General features: G+C 36.0%; 1 protein-coding gene across 13 annotated transcripts in view; it reads left to right on the forward strand.

Moving 5' to 3' along the window:
- Positions 1-12,363, forward strand: part of ADAM22 (ADAM metallopeptidase domain 22) — a 249,763-nt gene that overhangs the window by 222,853 nt on the left and 14,547 nt on the right. For 2 of the 13 annotated variants that reach the window (XM_050785301.1, XM_050785296.1), the window contains 4 exons: positions 2,990-3,097; positions 5,512-5,612; positions 5,967-6,033; positions 8,323-8,433. In XM_050785301.1, the coding sequence (XP_050641258.1) occupies positions 2,990-3,097; positions 5,512-5,612; positions 5,967-6,033; positions 8,323-8,433 (387 nt within the window). Of the gene's footprint in view, positions 1-2,989; positions 3,185-5,511; positions 5,613-5,966; positions 6,034-8,322; positions 8,434-10,629; positions 10,717-12,363 lie in introns of all 13 variants that reach the window. The other 11 variants (XM_050785304.1, XM_050785300.1, XM_050785306.1 and 8 more) reach the window with 9 other exon arrangements.

Consider the following 12,363-nt stretch of genomic DNA (forward strand, 5'->3'; position numbering starts at 1 on the left):
CACATTAAGAGTTGTCTTCTGAAGTGGAAATGTTAAACATTATTATTATTATTATTATTATTATTATTTTGAGGTGGAGTCTCTCTGTCGCCCAAGCTAGGGTTCAGTGGCATGATCTCGGCTCACTGAAACCTCTGCCTCCCAGGTTCAAGCTATTCTCCTGCCTCAGCCTCTTGAGTAGCTGGGATTACAAGCGCCCGACACCACACCTGGCTAATTTTTTTGTATTTTTAGTAGAGACAGGGTTTCACCATGTTGGTCAGGCTGGTCTCGGAATCCTGACCTCGTGATCCACCCACCTCGGCCTCCCAAAAACATTGTTCTTAAGAGATCTTTAATGAAATTCATAACCTATCACTGACATTTACCATGGGAAGAACATTACATGCCTTCCTCATGGAATTTTAAGGAAAAGCCAGTGAATTTCTATCTTTTGGAGACTTTGCAGTGTGATAGATAAGAATCTAATCTGTTCAACATAATGAAAACAAGGTGGTGCCCCAGAAGTACATTGAACTGAAACTGACTGAAACCCACAGTTTATGATTATTTAGCATTTAGGGTGTTTGAGCACCGTGTAAAAAATGACCATGGACTTCAGAGAAGTTACATTGAAGGGTTAATAAAACATGTTTAGTTAAAAACAAAAAACAAAATTGGGCCCCATCCATTGGGAACGATAGTCCATCTACATCCTTAGTGTCAGCTAAGTGATGCCTTGGTAATTGCCAGGATAAATGCCTGAAGGCCAGCCAGACCCATGTAAAGAGAAGGCAATTTGTGGGATAGAATACTGGGAATGGTCAAGTGTAGTTCGGAGCTCTTATATAATAGCTTGTCTTTATCTTTTATTTATTTTATTTATTTTTTGAGACGGAGTCTCACTCTGTTGCCCAGACTGGAGTGCAATGGTGCAATCTCGGCTCACTGCAACCTCTGCCTCCCAAGTTCAAGCAATTCTTGTGCCTCAACCACCCAAGTAGCTGGGCTTACAGGTGTGCGCTGCCACACCCAGCTAATTTTTATATTTATTGTAGAGATAGAGTTTTACCATGTTGGCCAGGCTAGTCTCCAACTCCTGACCTCAACTCATCTACCCATCTTGGCCTCCCATAGTGCTGGGATTACAGGCATGAGCCACCATGCCCAGCCTGGTTTTTAATTGAGTTGAATTTGGTGAGGCACATCTCATCAGTTTATAAAGATTATCAGTAAAGATAGTAGTGATAAATGGGATTTGTTAACCATAGAGATTATTATTGGAAATGTGTTCATGGGATTCTTTTATAAATATTAATATAACACAAAAGGGAAATTTTCTCCCCAAGGCAAAAAATAGAACTCTGATTTTATTGACAGCTTTTTTTTTTTCAGGCATTAATGGAATATTTTACTGATACAAGGTAAAATAGAAAATATTAATAAAGATCTCTTACAGGGGAAGATACAGCAGGTGTCATGTAACAGTCTAAATATGAGGTTTTGTATTTTTTTCCTATAAAATTAATGTTTTATATACTGGGGAAAAGGATAACTATTATGAACTGAAGTCATTTACAGAATTAAAAATATTTTGGAGGAATCATATCAAAAAGTTATAGGTGGAATTAATCCTACATTACTAATTTCATGAAAAATTCTACTTTCTTTAGTAAACATAAAAGAGAGTAAATTAAATCACACAAGTTAAAATATATGCTTCATACTGATTGAAAAATCTGTCAGATTCACAGACATGTGTAACTAAATAGCATTAAAATAATGAGAATATTCAATCATTCAAGAGAATGAATGACCATGTATTTTAAACATTTACAACAATATGGCAATAATTTAAGCAAGCAAACACCTGAAAATGGCATTTTGGGGGGATTAAATTCAGCATCAGCAAATAATCAAAATTATAATGGTAATTAAGGAGAAACCAAATAAGAAAAAGTTAGCAAATTTGTGCTTTTGCTGGAGATTTAATTAAGCATAGCTTTGTTAAAAATTCTCAATTCAGCACTAGTTTGTGGCACCTCCAGCAATAGTACCGAATAGAAAAGAATCAAGTTTTTGATGCAGTTGGCTATTTGGGAGGCTACACCACTGACAAATGACCAGATTAGCTATTGCAGGAGGGTTAAGTGGGGGCCTTATCTAAAAGTTTCTATGTGATTACCTTAGGAGAAGTAATAAAAATCTGTTCCAATCTTGGTTTATTGAAAATCAGATGATTTGGGTCAATAACAGTGCACTACTACTACAGTAGAGATAGAGAACTAAGGTCACCCACCAGCTACCTATAAATATGCTTCTGTAGTCTCAACAAAAATTCAGTTATTTTTTTCAACCTTTTCTTGCTCTTGCTAAATTATCTTCCTTCACATATTCCACTGAACAGTTATAAAATTTCCTTTTTGATTTAACTTTGAATCTTTCCATTTCTTCATATTTCTGTTAAATGAATAATGAAGCTCTGAGTTGAACATCAAACTCTAATAGTGATTTGTTTGCATTAAATTCTATAATAGTTTAAAAATCCATCAGTTCTTTTAAGACCAAATCCAGGTTACATTATGTATGTTTAGAAATTATTAACAGTTTATTCACCACAAAGGAAAAAAAAAGCTATGCTTAATCTGGGTAGGGACTATCTGTCCTAACACACCTTTGACATAATTGTTTTTTAAAAAAAGACAAAAATGCACTTAACATTTTCAAGTATAATGAGGTTACCATGAAAACACTCATATTTTCATATTTTTTCCCCAAAGCAAGGCTTTATTCATCCAAACGATAAAGACATTTGTAATTGCATTTCTGGCCTCTACAGTTAGAATGACTTTAACTTGTCTCATTTATTGATAATTTTCTGTGTTGTGATAGATTTGATTCATGTAGATCATTATCCCTACCTCTCTTTTTTCCTGAAATAATATTTGTATATGTCTGTGTTCATGTGTGTGTCTTGTTTTCTGACTCTGAAATGTTTATTATGCCTTAGACAGTTACCCCAGGGAGATTATGTAAAAAAGCCTGGAGATGGTGACTCTTTTTATAGCGACATTCCTCCCGGAGTCAGCACAAACTCAGCATCTAGTTCTAAGAAGAGGTCTGCTTTTCTGTCGCATTTTCAGATTTCTACCTGTTCCATCACACATTATTCCATTAGTCAGAACATTTCATTATTTTGCAGCAGGTTTGATTACTTCTTCCTTCTTTCTTGAATGTTAAAAAATAGTATCCTTTGTTCTTTGATTACTCTACTTCAAAATGCCATATGCTCAGAACCACTCATTACACAAATCAGGCCACAAAACCTAAACAAAGCAAACCAACCAATAACTATGATTCTATATAGAAACCTCAGGGTTTTTCAGTCTTGCTTTATATGGCTTAAGAAACTATACATAGTATTTAATAATATTTAAATGGTGAGCTTTATGTCATGTTTGGTAGTCAAAGAAAAAGGTTACTGTCATGCTTCAATAAAAGCAATTGTTAACTAAATTGGTAATTTAAGTGCTGCATTGAATATTTTTTAATTTTATATATATCAAAGCTAAGCTCGCTATGAAACAAAGATTGCTTCTCTGTGAATCATATATTTCAGTATTATGATTTTGCCTTTTTGGGGGGGTGATTATTTCTAGACTTTATAAGTTACAACTTAGTTGACAAATTAAGTGTTTTTAATTTTGCCTGAGTTTTATAACAGTACAGGTGGAATTAATATTTATATGTCTTAGACACTGATGCTATATTCTTATTCTAGCATCTTAAGGTGTATGACACCATTTAAAATTCTGCATGCTTTGTAACTGCTTAACAAAATAAATAAAAAGAAGAAATAAATAGTTGGCATGATTTAGGAAATGAGACCTATATTCATGTTGAAGGAAGCAAAAATATTCTTGTAAAAGAATTTATTTATTTAAAGTTGCCAATAAGAGTGTAATGGACAGGAAAAAAGGTTTGATAGCCCTGCTCATGCCTTTGGGCACATTAACTACTTTGCAGAGTGAAGGGGAAGTTGCTAGTTTATTGAGAGGAAACATGACCTGTTCCGCAGTTCTGTATAGAGTGGATCATCTGTAAATATTCTGTAATGTCTCTCAGTCTTTGTAAACGTTAATCAGGAACGAGAATAGAAGGAATTAGTGAAACCTGGGAACTCTACTTTATGTGGAACTTTCTTAAGCATGAAGGATAGTTTTCACTTAGATAACGTAGCTTAAAGCAAAAGTAGAAACACTAGTTGTTGCCAAAGGAGTATGGTTCTACAGAAGAATGTTTTTAAAAATGTATTATTTTAATTTATGGAGGGCTTGTTGGCTAAGAGCAGAAGACTAGGGTTCTACTTGAATTCTCTAATACAAATATTTTCTTGATAGAATATTAAATTTTAAATTAAATAACATGGTAAATTAGTGGAGAAATTAATGGTTTCCAGCAGAATTTCTGTTGTTCTTTTGTACAAAATATGAGTCATTCTGTGAGTAGCAAATGATGTTGAGAAATTCCAACCTAGGGAATTCATATGGAATAGTTGTGCTGAGTTCCATTTATTTTCAATCATCAGTAGAAAGCTTTTTTTTGAAATAGAAACTATTAACCATCAACCAGAATAATATGTGGAAAAGATTTTTAAGTATAGTGCTATTTTCTAAAGTACCTATGAAAGAGTTTAAAATATCCATTTGAATAATTCCCAGATTTTAGAAAAATCTCAGTGGGTTATGATTCTTAAGCAGCTAAAAGTTGTTAAGACTTTACTCTGAAGTATATGTAGCTTGTTAAAATTCTTGTGTGGTACAAGGTAGGTGTGTAAATTTTGCTTCTTGTAGATAATTCATTTAAAGATGGTAGGACACAAATAGCAGGTGGGCTCGATGGTACATGGGCTTTGTGAGAGGCACTGTCATGATAAACATCTGATTCAGTTCAGTTATTGAACAATTAGCCAACATGTACTACACTTTTTTGGACCATATTTGTGGAAAAAAATGCCAATTCTTAGAAAATAATTTTATTACTTAAGAAAATCTAAATAATGCTTTGATAAATGTTAACCAGGTTCACTTGAGCAAATCTTTATGTAATCTCTTGGAAGTCCATGTTCTCATAATATTTGAGTGGAAACCATTGCTTTACAATTAAGAAACATCTATGGTGGGACCCCATTATAACTCTGCTGCTGGGGTTATGCTGAAATACATAGTGAATTTGCTCTGTGGTTGCTGCGTTCTGGGGAATGTAAATTGGCTTGCATTGTGTCTTGATACTTTTCATTTATATACTATTGTAATGGGGTTCCATTGTATTTGACTTTTCTTAAATTGGATGTTGTGTAATTCTGCCTTCTTCATGAAGACTTTCATGTACTCTTCATTCTTTCATTTCAGATTTTTTCTTTCTTGATTTATTTTATTTAATGCACAGTAATGCTTAGAAGTTTTGCTTACTGATCTCAAAACATTCATTTGGTTACATTTTTGAACAATTTATCAATATTTTCAATTTCAGGTCAAATGGGCTGTCTCATTCTTGGAGTGAAAGGATTCCAGACACAAAACATATTTCAGACATCTGTGAAAATGGGCGACCTCGAAGTAACTCTTGGCAAGGTAGAGGCTGGCATTCTGAATCCATCTGTCCACACAATCCAATTTTATATTTTGTGGCCCCTGGTTGTAAAGACTTTTTCATTTCTTGGAAGCTCTTTAGCTTTTCTCCCAACAGAGAGGAGAATATGTAGAATGAGAGCCTAGGTTTTATCTGGATGGGAAATGGTGGGATTCGGCAGCACCAGGACACTATACACTTTGTGAAATTTAATTTGAGAAAGCTGCACAGTGTTGAAAACCCAGTGTTCCACAGTGGTGCTGCTTATAAATTACACCCACTTGAAATGCCTCGTAATGAGACATAGGGCAATTACTTATTTACATGGAAATCTAGCTCTAAACCATCTTTTTCAGGTAACCTGGGAGGCAACAAAAAGAAAATCAGAGGCAAAAGATTTAGACCTCGGTCTAATTCAACTGAGTAAGTCTGAACCTCTAATGAAAAAAAGGCACTCCAAGGTCCTGTGCGAATAGTGTCAAAAGTAAATTAAGCAGATAGTCAAAGAACTGTAAACCATGTCTTCGGTCTTGGTTTTATCTTTTAAATTCTTTTTTGCCCTTTAAAAATTAACCATGGCTTTTCTCTTTTACATAGGCATCTCCGCAACTGCGCCCATACCAATATTCATTGATAGTGGGGGTCTCACCCTTGCTGCAGGCTTTTTCCTCCAGTCACCTACCATTGTGGGGTCTTGGTTCTGTATGAAGGGAATTTGATAACATTCCTTTCTTCTCATCATCTGGGATTCAACCATTTCAAAGGGTCACCCTTCCTCTCCCCAATACTCACACAGCCTGTAAGCATCAGGGAAAAATTCCCATTTTACTGGAGCATGATACTGCTCACAATCTGAAATCACCACTATGAGGTCTTCATGGCTGCAATCTAAGCATTCTCTCAGACTTATGGAATAAGTTTCCCTTTTAAATGTTCTATCTGAGAACATTTAAAAGGGCATTTTCCTAAACTTGCTCTTTAACTGAATCATTGTCACTAAATGCGACATTATCCGTTTTAAATGATAGCCATGCATTTACTTTTTTTTTTTTTTTTAAGGGGGATGGGCTTGGAAGTCACATTTGAAGTCATTTATAATGAAGTAAATAATGTACTTGTTTTGTTTGTTTCTCCATTTAAGAAAGTACAAGCAAAACAAAACCTCCTCAGATCTTTATCTCCCTTCATGGAATAAAACACATCCTTAGTATCCTTTTGGACTGAACTTGCCACCCGGTTTTTTTTTTTTTTAACCCATTCTATTTTATCCTTCCTAAAACTTGTTACTTATTTCTCACTGTAGTGATAGTTATTATTTCCAGGATCTCTATTGCTTCTTCACGCCTTAATACTTGGAAAGTCTGAATAGCAGGTATTTGTTAACTGCTTGTCAAAAACTTATGTTAGCTTTTCCATCATATACCCTGCCTTATTCAGTCCAGGAATAATAACAATTGCCCTGAAATTTGGACCTTCCACCTGAATGGTATTGTCTTGTAAGTGGCTTGTCAACATTTACTAGAGGATACTTTATAGACACAATAGACAATTTCAAGTGATACCATTGCATGGTCCAGAATGGCATCATAGAATTCCATCATAAATAACTAATGTGTTAGAGTTTATCTTATCCATTCCCAAAGCACTTGTATGCTTTAGGGCTCATTGTTGATAAACTCTTCTTGGAATGTTGTTTGGTTTGTTTTGCATGAGGTCACCTAGTAAGAGCTCCTTAACTTATCTTAGTTGCTCACAGGTGTACAGATAAAATTGCAAAATGTTCTTTAGAAGTTCCTTGTGTACTGTTTAGTGTTCTAACAGCATTTCCTATAACAAGGCTTCAAAAACTCCTAAGTTAAAAAAAAAATCAGTACCATGTTAAAGCTGTGAGCTTAGGACCGAAAGCACATTTGGTGTTTAACAATATTCATACGATGTTTTCTAGAGCAGTTACTTATTTTTAAAAATGTTATGTATAATTTCCACTCACATTGTATGATTAAAATTGTAATACTGCAGATAGCCTTTGAGAAATCTTGCCTATGAGATAATTAAATTATAATATTTAATATGACATTATAATAGGTTCATCTTTGTGAGGGAGAAGTATTAAGGACTTCCTCAGATTTTTCAGACTTTTCTGATTTTGGTTACATGACTCATGTTAATTAAATGGATCCAAGTCTGTAAAGCTGACCACAATTCTCACATACCTTCTTGTACAGGAACTGTCTCTCTATATATACATACGTATATACATATATACACACACACACACACACACACACACACGCGTATATATTTTCTTATGAGGATTCCTGATACGTAGCATATCAAGAATTATGTTTGCAAACTTTTAATACTTTCCATATTTAAGTAATCCCATTTGCTTCTGATAGTATAATACCATTTGTGTGACTACAAGAGGAACAAATTCACCACAAATATCTCTTTTATTTTTTCAAATAAGAGATATTTCAGGTCCATTACTCAAAATTCCCTTTAATACCTCATTATTCCAAAAGATGATGAAAAATTGGGATATGAATTAAAACATGTACCATAAATACATGCTCTGCTAATTAACAAAATAAAATGTCCTCATATATTGTATTGTTTTTCCAGTCAAAACTTTTGCATCTTCCTCATTGTTGTAAATGATATAAAAATTTTTTTGGCTTAGACTTTGTATTATATATTGTGTTTTTACAGGAGGGAGCCCCAAGCACCTGAGCCTGGGCACTCCCTCGCCCAGACAGTCCCATCCCAAGGCATAAGCCCAGGGGGCTCTGACAGCCCCCAGACAGGGAGTCTGGATCACAGGTCAGTCTCCACCTGCCCCTTCATTCTGGGCTGCCACTTAATCTCCTTCCAAGTCCTTTCCTTGGCTGAGAACAGGGTCATTTGATCTTTAAGCGAGCCCCCATGTTTGCTTGGAGGTGCTCCTGGTCCAGCCAGCACCAGCTAATTTTCCTTTGCTTTTCCATCCTGGAAAACACAAAGAGCTCCCCTATCCCATCTAACGCATTTTTTTTGCATGTTGCGCTATATGCCAAGGCAAGCCACATAGGTAGATTTACTGCAATGTGATAAAATCCCATCACTTCAGCCGCCATGACCTTGAGATGTCAGGAAGCTCACCGTGAAGACATTTTCATGGCCAGATCCCCAGAAAGAACACAAAATTGAGAGTTCTTTTCAGTGAAGAACTCTATGGTGAAGTGACCACAGCCTTCTGAAATGCTCCCTGAAACAGAAAAAAGTCCATCAAGTGCAAGTCAACCCATGTTGTTGTAGCATTCATGGAATAGCTGTGGCAGCAGTCCTTTGAGTTTCTAAGACTGTCAGTGAAAGGAACAAATGTCTCCTCCCGGAAGTGGCCGTCTGCCTGTGGGTGACTCACTTTGCTGTGTGGCTATGTTTCACCTGATTACAGCTGCATGGGCTTTTTCTACGGTTTTCCCCAGGCCAGAGCATTACTAGCCTTCATTTGTGGCTGCACTTGGCTTTTTGACTTTTTCTTTTTGTTGAGAATCTCAGTGGAAATCTTTATGCAAGTTTTAATTGGCTATCTGTGAAAACACAAGTTGGCAATGATTGTGGCTAAAGGCAAAACTAGTGTGAGTTGTTTCTGAGTCAGGAGATACTATCTTACCAAAAATGGTTTTATAAGCAGAAAAAGCAACTGAACCCTTCTTTCAGAAGGGAATTTCACAATGCTATTTTGTATAGTACCTCGATTGAGGGAAAGGGCTGTGGAAAAAATAACCTGATATTTTTATGTAATTGGAAATGTAGTCTTCCATATTTATGAACAGCTCAATAACTAAATATGGGGGAAAGAAGCAAAATGTAACCAAAAATAAATAATGTATTTTATAATTTCCCCTGGTTTGTTTACAAATAACTTATGTTTTATAGAGCTTGAATCTTTATTGTCTATAGTATCTCTAGAAGTTACTTTTTAAATGAAGAAAAGAAAAAAAGAAAACCTCCAAATTCTTCCAATGTGGAATTTGTTAAATCTACATTATTTCACAAGGGCAGACTCTGAAGGGGATGTATTTTTGCTTGGCTCCCAGGGTAAAAATCAAAGGAAACTCTGGGGAAAACCAACAACTTAGACCTCCCTACAGTTTTATTACCTTTAAAATTTGCACAGTAATTCTGATGGAAACATTGCCAGATCCATCAGGGAAATGCTAAGTAAGTTCATTATTATTCTCTGGCAGTCATTCACACAATTCATGGTCAGACACTTGGAAGGCAACCTCTGAGGGTTGGTTCCTAATGGAAACAGGAGCACTTTATTTTGGAGTGCACAAAGAAGAGGAAGGAACACTGCAGCTGCAACTAAATTACTAAATCCAGCTTCGAGATCATGGAGGCCTATTTAGACCACACTTAATGCGCATTGAGGCTCCAGGATCAAAAGAGTGGGACTCTATCTGCTCCTTACAGAGCCAACTGGAACATACTTTCATGTTGACTCCAGCTTGGGATCCTCTATAGGGAGTAAGACAGTGGTCATGTAAAAGCCTTCTTATATTGGAAAGAGAACTTTGTTCCTTTTAATTGTTCTTAGGGTGTTGTATGCCCAAATGCCAGATTGGAATTGCAGCCATCTGAATATTTTCAAAAAGCATCATTGTCATTTAAAAACCAAAGAGCCAAATGAGAGGTGGCCTGGAAAAAGCCACTTTGGAGGTGGGTGAATGGGACTGCTGACTGTACTGTGATTGAAAGGGAGATTCTAATTCACTTTGGGAAGCCACTGGAAAAGGCTTTCCCAGAAATGTTGAATACATTGTAGAATGCCTTGATTGAGCCTTGTTGTAGCTAAGATTATTCTCATGTCATTGTATAGACTGCCTCATAATCACCCAACATCCATTCTGGTTTATTTGCCATGGTCACTTGCATTTGGAGGGTGAAGACATCCTTGCTAAGCTTGTGCTGTGTATTTTCAGATTTTCTATCTTGTTCTGCTTTCTTTGTTCCTTCCATTGCTTTCTGCAGGTATTTAAACCCATGGTTCAAAAGAGACTATAATGTAGCTAAGTGGGTAGAAGATGTGAATAAAAACACTGAAGGACCATACTTTAGGTATTTTATAAATTAATTTTTATATCCTTCTCAAACTCTCCCAGCACATACAAATACTGTAGTGTGACTGGCTCTCTATCTTGTATCTCCCAATACAAGTTCCTATAGGTGGAAAGGGGTCCTTGTTTATTTGCTGCCTTTTGACTCTGTTTTTGCTTCGTGAGCAAGTCTGGTTCTTTTCTGAATGTTTCAAATAAAGCCATTTGAAAGGGTTGCCATTTAGTGCATGTCCCTATCACCATCTTAAGCTTTTTAGTAGCTTTCTCTTCATTTTATGCTATGTAGTGTTCTATGGGCATGAAACATACTTTCCACTAATAAAGAAGCACTATTAACCTGAACAATTTAGTTTCTATAATCTAGCAGTTTCATAATGCATTTTTCCTACTTACTGCCTAAGAGTGCATAGTGTATACAAAAATTCAAGGAAAAACGTATAAAGAAACTAAGTGAAATGTGATGGGATTTTACTTGGATAGAAACAATGATTTGGTCTAACTGGAAAATTACTGAGACAACATTGACCCCATGGGAGTATGTGGAATGAGTTTAGGTTTTATTTGTTCAGTATAACCATTTCCTACCAGAGAAAGGCTGTGCTGAGAAGTGTTTTACAGATTCTCAACAAAGCATGTAAGGAATTTTTTATGCTAATAAAAATGTTGTCATCTAATACTTCAAATAGAACAGGAAGCAGCTGGAAATATATTCTTGACTCACAAAATAGAAGATTATCGCTACATTTTAGAAACTATCAAATTTACTCAATTCACTGCAGCTCTCTGTGACATTTACAGGTCAGAAAGAATTTCCAAGAGTTCTTAATGGCATTTTTCACCCTTTCTAATAAAGTGATTTCCTAGAGGTAGATGTCCACTTTATATCTGACTACTTTGTGGACAACTAAGGTAAAGGAGAAATATGTACTCAATTACTACCTCTTCTGAACACAATTTTACAATAAACTCATGTTACTGATTGCCATGTCTTGGGTCAACATTGAACAGATACCAAAATATGTATGTGTTTTTAACTCTCAGCACCCATATAAGGTGGACTCTCTCTTCCAGTGTACCATTTAGTTTAGTTATGTATAGTTTGAGAAAATGATTAGACCTACCTGCCTTTTAATTCGATCCATAACATTTGCATACGCCCCAAGGAAAGCATAACTCCTGCCTGCTCATAAAAATATATCCTGCTTTTATACCCCATCTTTCCCTCCTACCCTGCCCCTCTGCTTGTCCAACACTTTCCCACACTGAACCTCATACACATACACTCACATTCAAACATCCCACCCTCATCTGTAGCTCCCAAGATGGCCAACATCAGGAAGACAGGTAAGATGATTTTGACTGTTATTTGGAATCTTGGCTCACCTGCAGTCCTATTTCTCCTTTCTATTTTCCTCAGGCTTGTGGGCAGATTGTAATTTGTACCAGCCATGGATCCAAAACAGAATGACTTTGGTCCTATATGGGTTAGGGTTTTTATTCCCAAATGGATTTAGCATTTTTGCAGCAATAATTTGTGAAATGGTACCCCGGAAGAGTTGATTCACCTCCCCTGGGTGAACTGAGTAGTTTATGTGGCTCTCAGATAAAGAGGTCACGTTTCTTAAAATCAGCACCCAGGTCTGCCCAG

The sequence above is a fragment of the Macaca thibetana genome, chromosome 3 (genome assembly GCF_024542745.1).
Source record: "Macaca thibetana thibetana isolate TM-01 chromosome 3, ASM2454274v1, whole genome shotgun sequence".
NCBI lineage: Eukaryota > Metazoa > Chordata > Mammalia > Primates > Cercopithecidae > Macaca > Macaca thibetana.